Source organism: Barbus barbus (genome assembly GCF_936440315.1).
Source record: "Barbus barbus genome assembly, chromosome: 28".
NCBI classification, from domain to species: Eukaryota; Metazoa; Chordata; class Actinopteri; order Cypriniformes; family Cyprinidae; genus Barbus; species Barbus barbus.
This window is the reverse complement of record NC_136756.1, coordinates 16,620,702-16,639,475: the sequence shown is the minus strand read 5'-3', so window position 1 is coordinate 16,639,475 and position 18,774 is coordinate 16,620,702. Positions and strand designations below refer to the sequence as shown.

General features: G+C 37.6%; 1 protein-coding gene across 1 annotated transcript; it reads left to right on the top strand.

Annotated features, from left to right (window-relative positions):
- The first annotated feature begins 7,064 nt into the window (after nucleotides 1-7,064).
- On the top strand, nucleotides 7,065-18,465 carry LOC306848103 (F-actin-capping protein subunit alpha-2-like). The gene is made up of 10 exons (XM_079382455.1): nucleotides 7,065-7,333; nucleotides 12,132-12,195; nucleotides 14,238-14,289; nucleotides 14,401-14,464; nucleotides 14,716-14,922; nucleotides 15,062-15,141; nucleotides 16,052-16,130; nucleotides 16,213-16,284; nucleotides 16,374-16,436; nucleotides 16,549-18,465. Exons 1-10 carry the CDS (start codon nucleotides 7,295-7,297, stop codon nucleotides 16,687-16,689), a joined length of 861 nt encoding a protein of 286 aa, XP_079238581.1. The 5' UTR covers nucleotides 7,065-7,294; the 3' UTR covers nucleotides 16,690-18,465.
- The last annotated feature ends 309 nt before the right edge of the window (nucleotides 18,466-18,774 follow it).

Below are 18,774 nucleotides of genomic sequence, written 5' to 3'. Positions count from 1 at the left end.
CAGCTGTGATGCCTGGTTACTGGTTTAAACTTGGCCCAGGTTTTTAAAAGATTTTTGGGTCAGCACACCTATATAATAAAATATGTTTTCGTAGTTTGTGTTGTCCCTTAGCAGTGCAAAATTATCACAAATTAAAAAGGATTCATGCCAATATTGTCCAAAACCCCACTTTTCTATGGCGTTTCCAAACTTTTGGAGGGCAGTGTATCATTAGTCTAACATTTTGAGTTTAAGGTTGAATTGAAAAAATAACATTTGAGAATATCTGATTTGTCCTGCTTTTGCTGTAATGACATCAAGCTGCATAAACTCCAAGAACATCTAACCTTTTCTCATTATCACACATATTTGATTAGTAAACTAGAAATGGTGCAGAATCTGAAATGTCTTATTTTATGTGATTTGTTTCTTTAGTGTTTTTAATTTCATGTTTAAACTTTAATTTCATGTTAAATTTAAACTGGATATATATATATATATATATATATATATATATATATACAGGATTTAAACATACAGAAAAAAAAAACAGCTTTTCAAATTGGTCCCAGACTTTTGTACTCCACTGTATTTGTGCATTCACATACATATGTGGTTTTGATAATCGTGTGTATATATCTGGTTGTCCATAATAATAAGTCAAAAGGTGATAAAACATTCTCTGTAGTGGCTCCTAAATGGAATAATCTTCCCATTTATATCTGGTCGACCCCATCAGTTGAAACAGTTGTTCGCACTGGCATTTGGATTGGGGGAATATTGAGTGGTTGAGATATTTGATCTGATTTTAATTGTGCTTTGCATATGCAGGTACGTTTAGAGTTTAAAACATTTGTAAGTCTATATACTGTAGTCTTGTTATTTTACTAATTGTGAAACGCCTTATTGTATATTATGTTATTATGATATATTGATTATCTGATTACATGTATGAGTGAGTGAATGCTGAATCTGCTTGTTGGCTTGAGGGTCTCTGGGTCAAATGCATGGGATTCCAGTCCTCTGAAAGGTATGAGTGCGCAAGAGCGAGACAGAGAGCAGACAGATAGAGGGCTGGGGTATAATTCAGGTGCCTTTGAAGTTGCTTAGTGAATGTGAGTTAAGTGTACCGATGCTCTCTGAACACACTTCACAAAATTTGGTTCCTGGGATTATGGGGTCAGGGTCAAAATATTAAAATACAGACACTCAAATACCACCTTTCCTGTTCACTTACTCTTGTTACTCCAGTCGTTCCGGATCATTGAATCGTTGTGTTGTACTGGGAGAGTTGGTTTGACTGGAAACCGGAATCAGTGAGTTGAACAGCAAACACCAATCAGATCGGTCCAATTCACGAATGAATCATTCAGTGTGATTTGCAAATCGAAAAAAAATGTAGACAAGGTAGACATTTAACATGAAAACCAGACTGTGAGGAATAGACTTGAAGTCTTTACGGCATGCTCAATTTATGTTCACAACATACAACTTTCAAAACTGTTTTATGGGGTTTTTGTCTACTTCGGAAAAACATTTTGTCAGCTGAACAATTGTTCGTAAAATTAACAAACATTATGAAACAAACATTCATTTTGGAGTGCGGTTTCTCTCGGCCGAAATGACCTCGTCATTTGACAACAGGTTGTTTAAAAAGTGAATACCATAAAATGTCCATTCTTTCCGTCTAAAAATGAATAGAATTGAATGAATCATTTAGTAGAATCAGAACCAGAATTGTTAAGTTCCTACGATTCCCATTGCATGACTAATAAACCAATGCACATACAAAACACAAAGACATACGCACGCATACAAACAAACATTCGCACACACACACACACACTCTCACGTATTGTAACAGCTGAGTTCTTCTCTTTTGCTCCTTGGTTTGTTTGACATTTTTCTCATCCTCATCGCAGAGCTCACATCATCTAACCCCCCTCACCCCTGGTGAGAGTTGTCCACTGGCAAGGACACCCCAACCAAAATAAACAGGCATGCCAGGGACACCTTAACGGCGCACCCTCTCACAGCACTTCACTTTGGCTCTTGAATCACATTTCTCAAAAGTGTTTAAACTGTAGGGGTTTACTTAGCCATAAACAGACTTCTAATGTGTTTACATAGCCATATATTCTGCCCATCTACAGCTGTTAGAGAGAGATGGCATGTGAGGGGGAGAAAGAGACGGAGAGAGTGTGGCAGATGACTGACGGAGATGTCAAGAGAATGAGATTAAAACACCTGTGCATCTCTGACACAGGTGTGGAGACCTGCTTTTATGTCTGTGGTTCCAGAGTCGTCTTTAAATACTGAGAGAAAAGAGAGTGAGAGAAAACAGAGAGATTAGATAGAGAGAGAGAGAGAATGTTTGTGCATGTTTGAAAGTCTTAGTAAACATTTCAATAAACACATTCCCACTCAGCTTGAGCAAACAACACAGCACATCACTTCACATTACATAGATATGCAACATCACGACATATCGCTGTCAAGAATCGTTCTCACTCTCTCTCTCGACACTCACAGAAGAGTAAATCATCTTTTTAATATCACAGTTTTTCAGAGAGAGCAATGAGATTAAATGGATAAGTCCTCTGTAATCGCAGATCTCAACAATGTCTGACACCGTGCTCAGATTCGCCAACATACCAAAGTCTGAAATTAAAAGTCACAGTGTGAGCCCAAATTTCCCATCAGATTCTTCTAAAACCAAGTCAACAATTGACTCATTTGTTTTTGTTCTTTATTTCCCTTCTAAGTGAAACATCTGAGGCAAAGTTGATATTTAAAATACCTGAGAACATAGTAAAGCCTCTTGAGCTATGAAAGAGCGAAGAGTCTAGTATTTCTGTTTCTTCTCTGAATTCATTTTCTCTTTGATTTATGTCATTTGTGTCTTTCCCAGTGCTCTTGGAAAAAAAGATTTCATCTTTTTTCCTCTCTTCTTTTTTCTTGCATTATTCCACCTATTCAGCAACCAGCACTTACAGTATTTACAAGATACATGGCATAAGACAGAGACAAAGTGTGTGAAAGAAAACAGCACATTTACTCTTTGAAGACCAGTGATGTTATTATTCACTAAAAATATATTTCTTTAAAAACAAACAAACAAACACATTTTTTTCTTATTCTTAAATTTTGATTTACACGCGGTTATGGATCTGATAAGATGATGTCTATTTGTTACATGTATCTCGTACAAACAAGTGCATCTTGCATTACTCATATTGATCTAGATACAAAGAAAATATTCTTCCCATTCAGTTAATCTAATTTGTAAGTCTTCATGGATCATCAGGGTCTCTGCTGTCTGAGATTGTCAGTTTTTGTGTATTGTGTGCAGATAAAGTGCCATAAAATTACCATAAAATGTCAGATGTCACTAATGGATGACTTTACCTTCACAATAGTTTTCCCAGGCGTTTACTCAAAACACCATCACCACACACACACACACACACACACATAAACATACCGACACACACCTGAACGTGCTGATAGTGCTCTTCCCCTAAAACACCAGCAACAAAAACAAACACTGCAGGGTGTTGTGATGCTTTACCGTCAAACAAACCTGACCTTCTGTCCCCCTCCTCTGTCTCTGTGTTGCTGTCTGGGTTTAGAGGAATGATAGCCCCTGTGTGAGGGATTTTTCACTGTCCTCACTGTGTGTGTGTTAATGCTGAAGACTCGGTTCAGTCGTAACAGGAATTCCTCTGTGGAGATGAATCTAGCAGTCCAGTCTTATTGGTTGTGACACAGCAATAGCAGGAGACCAACAGCTTAACTAATAGTTATTCCCATCACATTTAAAGCCACAAAGTAATGTCTGCCATTCCACAAGAAGATCTTTTATAAGCTGTGCTTGATCCGCTACAGCGCAGAACACTTCATCTGGATGACTAAGGTCTCCATAGACTGTTTGTTTCTGTTTTTGTTTCTTAAATGCATGCGCTGACAGTCTTGGTTGGCTGTGTTAAATAAAATAGAAAAAAAGCCTTCTGGCAAAGAAGGGACCTTAACAGAATCTCCTTGGTGCAACTGGGACCTGGGACCATCGCAACCTCTTTAGGTTCAAACAGAAGAGAGAATGAGACAGAAAGAAGGATAGTGAGACAAAGAAATACTCTGCTTCACATCAGCACAACTAAACAGGCTGAAAAAAATCATACAATATGTATAAATGTATACATGTATAAATCATACAATGCAAAAATGCCTGCAAAAATAATACATTTAGTGATAGTTATGCTTAACCAATTAAAATGTATATGTATATGTGTGTGAGTGCGTGTGTGTGTGTGTTTGTGTGTGTGTGTGTGTGTGTGTGTGTGTTTGTATTATATTATATTATTTTTATTTGCTAGTTGTTTATGTATAATCCACAGTGTCTACATATTTTGTTCGTTCCTGCCCAAGCTGTTCCTTATGTAGTGTGTGCTTTTGGCAATATTGTATGGAGAAAATAGTTGGACACACACACACACACACGCAAATACATTGTTTCTCCAATCTATTTTCTATTTGGTCGACCAATTGTGTGCGTTCAGGACAGTGCTGCCTGTTTTGTTTTAATCACATTTGCTGATAATCACACAGAAATTATTCCATGAGAGAAAAATAGGGAGCGAAATCCAGTGTCTCCTCTGCTGTGAAATAACAAAAGCTTCTCAGTTACAGCACATGTGTGTGGTTTGGAAGAGGTCCGTGCGTGTTTGATTGAATCACAGAAGGGCTAATACTTCCACATATCCATCCACATCAAAGCGAGAGGCCTTAACACTGTCACATCACATCAGTGCCTTCCCAAGTATGTGTGTGAGTGTGCGAGGCAGAATCTATCAGGGCAAAGCAGGATCAAAGGGAGGTAAGGTTACCACACGCACAGGTCGTGGGAACACACCTCACTTCCTCACTGCACACACACACACAGATTTTTTTACTGCAAAGTTCAGTGTGAGGGAGGTAAATACCAGAGACAAATGCAAGAAATTTCACCAACATACACTAATGTTGGTTATGATCAAAGAGATGACACATTAGTGATGGATGACTTTCTCTCTCGCTTCTCTCATCCCTCATTACCCCTATTTTGCTGTGTTGTGATGATAAGCTTATAAGAGTTCACACACACACACACACATTTGTTCCAGTTATTGTTTTGCTGTGTTCAACTATGAGAATATCCTCAGCACACTATACGCAATAAAAAATATTCCTCTCTGTGTCCTTTTGCTCTTTTTCTCTGTTGAGACATATGTCCATGTTTGAAAACTGTTTGAAAGTTTGTGGAAAGAATTTGCAAGTCTGGACGTAATGTTTGCCTTTGCTTTGTTTAGCTCTGCTCGGTTAAGAGTCATATTTAATCTGTAGCTTGATATATTGTATATGTAATAGGTATGGTGCTATAAGCAAGAAACCTAAAGGTTCAGGCTCTGATAGAAGAGATGGGAGAAGAGAAGGGAAAGGGGAAATATAGGGGCCTAAAGGCTCCTCTGTGGTGCACTTCTCTCCAGGCAAGCACATTAGTTCCAGGGCATTAAAATGAAGTTCGATGGATCGTGCTCTTCCTTTCATAATGTCCTGCTTGCATTTATATGTACATTGCATTTAGGCGACTTTTAAAGTCACTACAAAAATGTGCATGCATTGTGCAACTACTTCAGCAAATGGAAACGTTAATAGAAAATACTTCATTTTCTATTTATCTCTTCTTGAATAAGTGAATTTTGAAGTTCTGTGTCAGATTCGTGAGAATAAAACAAGACCCAGATGCGAATGCTGTTGGCTAGCAGTGATTTCACCTCTATGGTTCTAGATGCGAATGTGCTTCTCACAGATATTGGCAGAGTAATCGCGCCCTCTACTGCTCAATAAAGTTTTTTTTATTCTTTTTTTTCTTTCGTTTTTTTTTTTTTTTATACATCCAACAGCAGTTCAAATGTTAGAGAAATGCTGCTCTCTGTATGACAGCAGAAGAATCACAGAAAGGATTTGTCAATTATATTGTTGAATTATATTGCGCGCGCGCTTTTGTGACAAATGAGGACATAAATTTGTATAATGACACAGGTATGACACAGGTATTACAAGGTGAAGGTGACTTTTCAGGACATTGACCCATGTTCCCACTTTTCAAAATGCTTATAAATCATACAGAGTGGGGGGGATGGGGGGTGGGGGGGGGGATGGGGGGGTTTCTCATAGTTGAACACAGCAAAACAATAACTGGAACAAATGTGTGTGTGTGTGTGTGAACTCTTATAAGCTTATCATCACAACACAGCAAAAGTCGCCTAAATGCAATGTACATATAAATGCAAGCAGGACATTATGAAAGGAATATAAGTGCAGAAAGTTTCCTGTAAGGGGTAGGTTTAGGTGTAGTGCGATAGAAAATACGGTTTTTACAGTATAAAAACCATTATGCCTATGGAAAGTCCCCATAAAACATTGAAACATAACATGTATGTATGTGTGTGTACTTGTATATGCTACATTGTGGGGACCAAATGTCCCCACAAGGATAGTAAAACCTGACATTTTTTACATTACGAGGGAAGAAAATAGTAAAAATAGTAAATGAAAGTGAAAGTGTAACAATGCAAATAGGTTTTCTGTAAGGGGTAGGTTTAGCGTTAGGTTAGGTTTAGGGTAAGTTAGAAAATATTGTTTGGTCAGTATAAAAGTAATAGAAGTCTATGGAAAGTCCCCACAATTCACAGAAACAGACGTGTGTGTGTGTGTGTGTGTGTATTAAATACAATTTCACAAGGGCCTCACATTAGCTCACAAGGCTAATTTATATTTCAGACTGTAGATGTAGTGCAGTTAGCATGACACAACATTTTTTAGTATTATTATTTTGTTACTTTTTGGGAATTAAATTTTCATACGAAAAAAGAATAAGAAGATGTGTTTTTAAGATCAACTTATTATTTAAAGAATCTGCTGAGTGAATTATTCAGTGACAAAAACACATTCACCTGTCGCCACCTCCTGGCGTAAGAATGTAACTCGCAGAAAGGACCACTACACGAATCATTGAATTAAAGTTTTTATGAACTGATCCAAAAGATTCGAGTCACCGCTATGAATCAAAATGCCCATTAGAAAGTGCACCTCGAAGTCGTGCTCCCCGTATATCCTCTCCGCCAGCTGACTGTCAGACCGGAGGAGGCGGGAGAGGAGAGCAGGAGCTGCTCGAGGCTGTGGCTCGCGCTCCATTATGCCCTATTATGGTCACGAGCGTGACAGCGCGCGCTACCCAGCATGCGCCGCGGCGTGAGGCTCCGCCACAGCCAAGATGACCGACTTTGAGGAGCCGCTTTCAGACGAGGAGAAGGTAAAAATAAAACATTAAATTAACTTTCACAAACCGCCCAAGTACACACGCTCGTACGTCTTTATATTAAAACGCTCCGCGTGCAGAAGGATGAATAACTGGTTCCCGGAAGGAGCCCGGGGTTGCCTAGCCGGTTAGCTGTGCTAATCTGTGAGGAAGTGAAATCGCAGTTTTGCACTCCCGTAAAACACAGAGATCTGGCTTAATAATAACGAAACACCGATCAACACGCAGTATTTTAGTAAGATACGCGCAGTCCGTTAAAGCCGCAATGGCCGTGTTGTTTTGAGTGGAAGTGTTGTGAACACCAGCTGTTAGCAGTTAGCTGTCAGAGTGAGTTCAGAAATAGATCTCAGCAGATCCACCCACTCTGAACCGAGCCGACGGGCTTTAACGGGCTGTGCTCCGGTAGAATTACACATGTGTGGGACAGTAGATGCCAGATCCGCCTGACACGACAGCTATCTGAGCCGAAAGCCTCGGGCCGGATGAAGTTACGACCGCAGGAGCGGGTGTGTTTTGAGGTGGAAGTCTGCAGTCTACGCTGACTTAAAGAGATAGTTTAGCCAAATGGAGAATTCTGTCGTCATTTACACACCCCAGTGTTTTTTCTGCAGTGAAGCAAAAACGAGACGTTAGGAAGAATGTTAGCGATGGACTGTCTTGTTTAGCGTTGGCTTTTAATTGCATCTTTCCATATTTTGAAACTGAAGGGCAAGACTGTCAATTACATGGCCAGTCACTTTGACAGTAGTCTCGAGTTTTATATGGAGCAAATGGGTGGATTCTGATTTATTTGTGCTCTTTCGTTCAGTCTCTGTCAGCATTTGTCCCTTTTCTAAAAGCCGCATTTAACTGCTATGTATTTTCTTCCCCTTTAATTGCATGTGGTCTTTTTCTGCATACTGTCAGAGCTTTGAGTTACAGGCTCAGCTGACTTCCCCAGCCAGGCCACAGGAGATGCTCATTAGGCAGATTACCAGATGCTCCCCTTTATTTTAATCTCTTCCCCTTAATATATATGAACCCATAAGAACCCGTATCAATTTATCCTTATAGGAAAAATATGGGGCATATACAACAAACCAAATGGACCACTTATAACATGTTTCTACAGTTGTTTTTGAAATACAATCACTCCTTGTGAAAGATCTGTAATGTTACATATGACACATTGGGCGTTTGATAAATTTTTCATGTTACATAATGTTACATTGGCCGTTTCTTCATTGAAAAAAATACATTTTATATATTTTTTGCTAAATAACATTTTTTTTCTTTGCTTATTTGCTTTTCCACAACTTATATCAGGATGATTACTTTTCTGGGAAGATAAAACAAAAACATTTTTCAGAAGAAATACAGTTTTCGTATTTTATTTGCTTTGCCACAACATATTTCAAAACCACATAACTGTGACCATTAAGTTCTACAACAGCTATTTATAACATATCAAAATTCTACCTTTTCAGGTATATGGTTTAACCAGAAATACATTTTTAGATTTTTTATTTTTTCACAATTCGAAAATGTGCGAACTGAATAAAAATAAACAACTATCTCACACTGGAGGTCAACATGTTAAACGTGCACGTAGATTTGTTAAAATATGCTTTGAAATGAGCAGCAGAAAATATATAACACTAAAATAATTGAATCAGCTAAATTAATTGAACAGATCATATTTCTTAAAGGGATAGTTCACCCAAAAATGAAAATGTAATGTTTATCTGCTTACCGCAAGGGCATCCAAGATGTAGGTGACTTTGTTTTTTTTTTTTCTCTCAAAGCCGTGAGTCCCATTGACCACAATTATATAACTGACAGCCTGCAACGGTTTGAGTTAAAAATCTTTGTTTGTGTTCTACTGAAGAAACAAAGGCTCTTACATCTTGGATGCCCTTGGGGTAAGCAGATAAACAAATTTTCATTTTTGGATGAACTATCCCTTTAATGTGACACGTCACATCAAAATTCCACCTACTTTTATAAGGTTAATAGCCCGATGTGACATATGTCACCACAATATCTTTGTAACTTGTTTTATATCAATTTTTCAAGAAATGTATTAAAATCAGGTTAAGAGTAATCTATGATATGTTATTAAAATATTAGAATTGTTGCATGGGTTGAAACATACCTTTAGTAACAAAAACACATGGCAACACAAAGGGGAAGTCGTGGCCTAATGGTTAGAGAGTCGGACTCGTAATCAAAAGGTTGTCGGTGAATGTACAGCGCTCTCCCCACTCTCATTACCACGACTGAGGTGCCCTTGCTGTGTGTGTGTGCACTTTGGATGAGATAAATGCAGAGCACGAATTCCGAGTATGGGTCACCATAATTGGCCGTATGTCACTTCACTCACAAAATGCACACATTGTCACATGACTGAACCTGGGTGTTCATTATATGTCACTTAGGGACTTCCTGAGTTGAAAGTGTGGGATAATGCTTTAAAAGGACCTTTCCAGATAATCACCACTGGTGCTTGTAACAGCCGCATCACCGTGGGTTCTTATGTGTTTTGTTTGTCAAAAATGTGTAATTGATGGCTTCTTTTGGTGGGTTTGAAAGACATTGTTTCATATACAGGGCTTAGCCTAAACCAGGATTAGGCCATAGTTCAATTAGGACATTTAAGTAATTTTTATAAACATGCCTTAGAAAAAAACATTACTGGTGTGCATCTTAAGACAAAACAAAGACACTTGACATGTTTTAAGATCAGTCAGTGCAAGTTTCTTTCAGTCGAAACAGCTCAGATTTACATTTTAGTCTAGGACTAGGTTTAAGCCTTGTCTGTGAAACCGGGGGATTAGCTTTTTAAAAATTAATGTTATCCAATGTTGTTTGCTATGTATAATCTTTTTATTTTACAGTTATATATTACAATAGTAATATTTTATTTATCTTATTTTAATTAATAATACATTATTATATCCATGCATTCCATACATTTTCCACCACTGATTTGGGACAGGGTCACAGTGGCAGCAGGCTGAGTAAGGAAACACCTCCCGTTTTCCCTGGCCACTTCCTCCAGCTCATCCTGGGGGATCCCAAGGCGTTCCCAGGCCATCCGAGAGAGATAATCTTTCCAATCACTTAGACTGATATATAGTAAATTGAATGTTTACAAATTGTTTGGCCAAAATGTGTAGCCCTACAAACAGCTTAAATACTTGGTTAAGTAGTTTTGAGTAAAATACTTCAAAATATTTTATTTGGATGAGCAATCACTTTAACATCACACAGCTGATGTGGATGTGGAATTGTCCTGGGGGCTGTTCCATAAAAGACGCTAAGAAAAGCGGGGATTAAAGTCCAAAACCTGACTTGAAATAACCTAACAAATCAATCGAGACTAAAGCGGTTCCATAAACGGCAATTCAAGTTCACGCAATCTGACTAATGCTATCCAGGTTCAGTGAGTCAGGATAATGTGACGTACACGCTTATTCTGAAGCAGCCCATAATGTCGATCATGGATCAAATCGATCCACCATAGCAAACAGCGAATATTTGTGCTGTTTAACGCATTTGAAACATTGTGTTTTCCTCAGTGCATAACTGATACGTCACAGGTATATTTTTTACATCTGTAAATGTCAGAAAGCCATGCAAATATATCCATTTAGCTGTCAGGAGTGGGCGAGGCTTATGCGAGAGAACGAGCGCTGCGGCGCGCATGCGCGCTACACAGACAGAGCAGAATAGAATACTAGCGCAAGAATTCTGAATAAAATATACATTCTGCTAAAATATTTGTTGTTGGACATTAAATGTGACACATAGAATTTTACTACATATAAGTGTATTTTTATGATAGCAGCAACTGTTAATCACTAGCTCAATGAGTTAAATGTGTGTTCCTCTTATCAGTTAAAATGTACTCTGATTTCTATTATAAATTTACATTTTTAATTCAGTGATTTTAACTTTTGATTGTGTTTTTATGCTTTAATGCTTTAAAGAGACATTTTAGATTGTAATGTTTTAATGTTCTAATAACCATAAAAGGTACAGCTGTCATAAATTCAGAGAGAAAGGCTGCATGGCTAGAAACTTCTGATCAACTGCATGCACAAGTAGCAATATGTTAAAATGTCATTCGCCTACATTTTGGGCACAATACATTAAATACAGTTGGTTGTAGCCTATTTTTTATTTATTTGATTATTTAAGGTGTATTTTCTGTATACTTTTATTTTTGGACCGATAATAAATTAAACTGACTGTATGTGAGAGAGTCAGTGGTAATATGGATGCGTTCCTATTGGTCAGAGTTAGAGGAGCTCAGTTTAGCCTGACAGTTAGCCTGCTCCGGACCAGGTTAGTTTGCCAGCATAAGTTGCCGGGGTAACTGAGTTTGAACTTTTTTAAGTTTGATTTATGAAACCGAATCTACCAAAAATAAGCCTGACTAACCGAAATAAGCCTGGCTTATACTCTAATCTTGGTTTATGGAACAGCCCCCTGGTCAACATAACAACGTTTACACTAAGGTTGAGAGGATATTTGAGGACAGGAATAAGCTGTTTGAATGAGATGTTTTTTGATATTTAGTAGTGTGGATGATGTGGTTTTAAAACATGAACGTGTAACTTGTGTGTATTGTTGAGAACTCAGCGGTGTGTGTTCTTGAAGTGTTACAGGCCAGGGTGCGTATATGGGGTAATTTGAGCTCTAGAGTCACCCGCTGGAAACTGGCTGTGATTCAGTAATGCTGAAGCCAGAGTGTTTTAGTGAGGCAAATATGTGCCTACTCATAATTTATTATGTGTTATATCTGCAGGTCCGCATCGCAGCTAACTTTGTGACCCACGCTCCTCCTGGAGAATTCAATGAAGTGTTCAACGGTGAGTGTCATGTTCAGCTGTTCTGTTCTGGGACTTCTTTCAAGGTTTAAAGTGGAAGAACATGAATACGTGCTTTCATTTTTCATTATGCTTAAACAAATTTGAATTTGAATTTAAGTGTCTTGGTGCATGTTAAAAAATCAAACACACACTACAAGATGGAGGATCCACACCCTGTGCACATTTGAAGAGTTACACTACCAAGTTTGGGGTCAGTGAGATGGAAAAAATTAATGGTTGTTCAACAAGGATGCATTAAATTGATCAAATGTTTGAGTAAAGATGTTTATAATGTTCTCTCGCTCTCTCTCTCTCTCTCCCTCTCTCTCTTATATATATATATATATATATATATATATATATATATATATATATATATATATATATATATATACACATACAGTGGCATGCAAAAGTTTGGGAACCCCTTGCAGAATCTGTGAAAATGTGAATAATTTTAACAAAATAAGAGAGATCATACTAAATGCATGTTATTTTTTATTTAGTACTGTCCTGAGTAAGATATTTTACATAAATGATGTTTACATATAGTCCACAAGATATACAAACAGCTGAAATTATTAAAAATAACCCCCTTCAAAAGTTTGGGAACCCTTGGTTCTTACTACTGTGTGTGGTTACCTGGATGATCTACGACACTGTTTTTGTTTTGTGATGGTTGTGTTTGAGTCCCTTGTTTGTTCTGAACAGTTAAACTGAGCACTGTTCTTCAGAAAAATCCTCCATGTCCTGCAGATTCCTCAGTTTTCCAGCATCTTTTGCATATTTGAACCCTTTCCAGCAGTGACTGTATGATTTTGAGATCCACTTTTTCACACTGAGGATGATTGAGGGACTCAAACACAACAATTAAAAAAAGGTTCAAATATTCACTGATGCTCCAGAAGGAAACACGATGCATTAAGAGCTGGGGGTGAAAACTTTTGAACAGAATGAAGATGTCCAAATTTTTCTTATTTTGTAGAAATATAATTTTTTTTCCATTTAGTTCTGCCCTTCGGAAGCAACAGAAGCTACTTGCATGTTATGTTGCATGTTGCAATTAAGTACAATTTACCTTGATCTTCAAATTCAAAAAGTTTTCACCCCCGGCTCTTAATACATCGTGTTTCCTTCTGGAGCATCAGTGAATGTTTGAACCTTTTTTAATTGTTGTGTTTGAGTCCCTCAATCATCCTCAGTGTGAAAAAGTGGATCTCAAAATCATACAGTTACTGCTGGAAAGGGTTCAAATATGCAAAAGATGCTGGAAAATTAACTATTTTGTTAAAATTATTCACATTTTCACAGATTCTGCAAGGGGTTCCCAAACTTTTGCATGCCACTGTATATGTGCTGTTTTTTTGAACTCCAAAAAAGTACCCCAATTTCTACAGAAATATTAGGCAGAACATCTCTCTGATTTCTGAAGGATCATGTGACACTGGAGACTGGTTTAATGGCTGCTGAAAATTCAAATTTGCCTTCATAGGAATAATTTACATTTATAAATGTATTAAATTAGAAAACATTTATTTAAAATTTTAATATTACAGTTTTTACTGTATTTTTGATTAAATAAATTCAGCCTTGGTGAAAATAAGAGATTTTTTTTTTTTTTTTAATTGTCCTGTCCCCAAACTTTTGAACAGTTGTGTACAGCTTGTTTTATGTTGATTACAACATCATTCTCCTACCCAACTGAGGCTGGAGTCCCAGAATATCTCAAACTTGTGCTGGTCACAATAAGAGATTTGATTCTTTACACCAGCATCAAACAACATGGAGGAAATGCTTGTGATAAATGTTTACTGATTTGCACATAAAGGCAAAAAAAGAAAAAATACACAAGAAGACAGTGCTCGGGGAGACATGGGGAGTCGTTTGATGTTTATTTATGGTTGCTCCTGCTTCACAATGGATTGCTCATTGCTGCTCTCTCGCTCATCAAAAACACCTGATTTCAAACCAGTTTTGTATATTATACTGGACTTGTGCTTAGGTTTGTGATTGATTTTTATTTATTGTGTTTTTTTTTGAAGATGTTCGACTTCTCCTCAACAATGACAACCTCCTCCGTGAAGGGGCAGCACAGTAAGTTATTTACAGATCTGTGTGTCACGTTATGTCAAGATGCATCTGCATGTAGTTGAAAGTGTGTTTTTGTAAGAAGTATTTATGTTGCATTCTTCTTTTGTGTCACAGTGCCTTTGCTCAGTATAACATGGATCAGTTCACTCCTGTCAAATTGGACGGTAGTGAGGAGTCGGTAAGTTAACGTTTTCTGTGTACAGTACAGTTTCTGTGCTGCCATGATACTCTGTGTTAGTTTTAAACAGAGAGCACAATATTGACACATTTATTCAAGCTGGTTGTAAACTCTGCTCTCTGGACTGTACTTTGTGAGTGATTAGGGCAGGCACGAGCATTGAACTGAGTGTTTGCTGCTACGTTAGGAGAGCTGCAGATCTGTGTGTGATTAGTTTTGCCTAAAGAGGAAGGGACATCCTTTTCCTGCAGGTTCTGATCACTGAGCATGGAGATCTGGGTCAGGGACGGTTCTTCGACCCACGGAAGCGGGTGTCATTCCGTTTCGATCACCTGCGAAAGGAAGCGAGCGATCCTCAGCCCTACGAGGGAGAGACTGCCCTCCGGTCCTGGAGGGACGCCTGTGATGAAGCGCTCAGTGCTTATGTGAAAGAGCACTATCCCACTGGAGTCTGCACGGTACACAGTTTTCCTATGGGAATCTCATCAGAATAATATGCATTTCATACTTTTTGCTTACTGTTAGCACTTGCTGCATTTGCATTTATGCTGGCAGCCATTGTTTGTGAAGTCATGTGCACTGATGTTTGTGCTGCAGGTGTATGGGAAGACTGTTGACGGACAGCAAACAATTATTGCATGTATTGAGGGTCATCAGTTCCAGCCCAAAAACTTTTGGTGAGTAATGTTCAACGCTCTATCTCCTTATACCCAGCTCTCTGGAATACTTGTATAATGTTGCTAAACTGTATAATTGACCCTTTGTCCTAGGCAACTGATTTCTTACATAACTTTGCTATTTTCATGATAATTTAAATCAGCATTTCTGGTACATTTATGTTTTTACACAGCTGTTCAAACATTTGGAATTGGTAAGATTTAACTGTTAAAAAAAAGTGTAATTTAAAAATGTAAATGTTTTGCAAAGTCTCTTATGCTCACCAAGGCTGCATTTAGTTGATCAGTAATACAGTGACATATTATTACAATTATTTACAATTTAATTACAGTTATTAACTGTTTTCAATTTGAACATATCTTTAAATGTAATTTATTCCTGTAATGCCAAATCTGAATTTTCAGCAGCCATTATTCCAGTCTTCAGTGTCACACATGCTATTTAATATTTTGATGAAAATGTCATTTTTTTCAGGATTATTTGATTAGAAAATTGAACAGTATTTGTGTGTAATAGAAATTATTTTATAGTCTTTACTGCTGGTTATTAGTATTAATTTCTTTCATTTTTTTCTAAATGCATAACTTACTGACCCTGAGTCTTTAAATGATGGTGTATTTGTTAAATAACAGGCATTATGTACAGCCATCTGTCATTTTTGGAGCTCTTAAAGGTGATTAAGAACTGATTCACTCTTGCCACGTTTTGTTTTGCAATTATGATCAGCTGGCTGTACATCACTTATCAAATTAGATCTGCCATGAGTTATTTTAATTTGGTTAGTCTGAAATCTTTGTGCGAGTCTCTACGGTCTACATTATAATTGTCCAATTCAATGTCTGGAGTCTGATTCTGTAGTAAGACTAAATCTGATAGTACTCTGACTCTCTGATGATTCTCTCTTATCAGGAATGGCCGGTGCAGGTCAGAGTGGAAGTTCACCATTAGTCAGTCATCAGCTCAGGTGGTGGGAGTATTGAAGATCCAGGTGAGACCTGAAAGATTAGCATAGTGGGGATGAGAAAACAAAAATGTGATGGTAAAATGTTACATAATTTGTTTTCCTACAGGTACATTATTATGAGGATGGTAATGTACAACTGGTGAGTCATAAAGAGGTGGAGGAGTCCATTGCAGTGAATGTGAGTAAAAAAAAAAAAAGAGATATTCGCATAAGCTTTAACCAAAGCTAAGATTTCAACAAAGTAAATTCCTGCCCTTTTCTCTCTAGAATGAAACCCAGACTGCCAAGGAGTTTGTAGAAATCATTAAAAAAGCTGAAAATGATTACCAGGTATAAATTTTAATTAAGATGAATATTAAATATTTTATATGATTGGTGCATCCCCAATTTTAATGATCAGAATTCAGTTTAACATCTGCGCTTTTTAAATGTTTCCCTCCAGACGGCCATCAGCGAGAACTACCAGACAATGTCAGACACCACCTTCAAAGCTCTCCGCAGACAGCTGCCCGTCACTCGCACCAAGATCGACTGGAACAAGATCCTGAGCTACAAGATCGGCAAAGAGATGCAAAATGCTTAGAAACCGACCCGGTTCCTCTTCCTTCTGTTCAAGTGCGGAGCCGGCACACACACCACGTGCCGTTCGCTCAGCATGAAGAATTCTCCCAAAAATAAAAAGTCAAAAAAACTTTTTCCGTTTAAAAGAAGATGTGATTCCATTCAACCTTCTGTCATTTATAGACTTGGATGGGTCTCAGCTGTGGATGAGGTTCAAATGAGAACTTGGAGGGAATCGTGGATCTAAATTATCGGCAATTGTCGCTTTTCTGTCATTTACCCACTCGCAAGTCACTCAAAGAGGTTGTATTGTTTTGATTTTTGTCTTTTTTGTGAACTGTGACACCTGCAATGCTTGTGTTTTAAAACGGTGGATAATTAATGCCTCACTCACTGTATCTCCAAACCCGTTCCTCCTCCTCCTACTGACAACCTGGAGAGATGAGATTTCCTGCTGTCCTGTCCTCAACTGTCCAGGCTGTAACAGGGCATGTATGAGGTCAGGCGAGGAGAGGAGGGGAATGGGCTTTGTGTCAGGGTTTGGAGTGGCCATCTGTCTTAACTGCTCTCACCGTATCTTTGTCTGACTCACCGTCTGCTAAACTAAATGTTTAATAACCCAAAAACACAGAATAAATAAATCCATGGATAACCCTCTTTGGTGGCAAAGGCATCCAAATTAAGTCTTGATTTTTATATTTATACACCAGATGAATTTTATTCACATATAGAGGTTTAGACTGTCTGTTGTTACAGGTACTTGTGATGCATTTAGGGTATCCACAGTGTGCAACAAATCCACAAACCACACAGTAAATCTGAGTCTCTTGTCCAGAGTACTGAGGGCTCCATCAGTGTTGCAACTGCATGTTTCTGCCACCCTGCTTTCACATTAACCTTGTTTGTCTTGACTGTTCCATCAAAGATCCTCTGTAAAATACACCTATCCTGTAAGACTGGCATATTCTCTCTCATAACCTTTATTTTTTCAGATTTTAAATCATGCAAACGTAACGTCTGCTCACAGTAAATGGCACCAAAATGACTAAATGGTTATTTCTGAGCCTTTATTTTGTAAACTGTTGTGTTTGTGCCTGACATCTTTACACATAGTGGCTGTGTTCGAAATGGCATATTTGCTTACTGCCCAGTACACAGTGTATACTGCCTACTATTTTTAAAGAATAGTGTGTGAAACAGTATACAGTAAGCAACAAATGTTTCAGAGTAGTATGCTTAATTGTCACATGACAAACACAAACATTAATTCAGCACAGCTGTGAAGGTTGTTACCTTACAAACAAATGTGCTAACTATTCTTTTCACAAAGGCTTGTTATTAAGGCTTCATACTAGTAAACAATATTGGCCAATTGAACTCATTTCATAATTGAATAACTTTACATAGGCTATAGACTGAACTGAATGAGCTGTCTTTAACTGAACAATATTTTTGGCAGTTACACTAAGTGGAAAAAGTGATATAATCTAATTACACTAAGTGCAAATAATGATAAATTATGTTTACAATAAAATAGCAGCATTTTCTTTAGCAACAGGTGTGTAAATAGTAGTTAGGTGGCAGATATTTATACTGTAGTACATTATAAAACAGTATGTAATAACATATTAGACAACATTTTAGTGTAAATTATCAAATTTTATTTGATGAACGCAACTTTATTGGGACAAAAACCTACTAACAGCTAAGCACACTGTATTATTAATGAGGTGTTTAATCTCCACTTTTCAAATATTTACTTATTTTTTTATTGAAAATAAATGCTTTTCTGATCTGGTATGTGATGGGAAAAGGAGTTGCACGAGTTTGACAAAAGCTCGCATTGACGGATCGCTCGCATCAACAGCAGCTCGTATCTTTTACTTTCTCCGCCACTGATTCTACAGAAATACACGTGTCTTCTGCAGAGCTGTTTATCACAGCCAGGCATTGGTGGCCGGAGTTAATGGAAATAGCCTCTGACAACAAATTGAGAGTAAATACACTCCGTTTCTTGAAATATTAATTCTAGTTATATATATAATTTATTTATATATTATATTACTGCAATATTAATATTATTATGTAATATCTTTGAAACAATGTA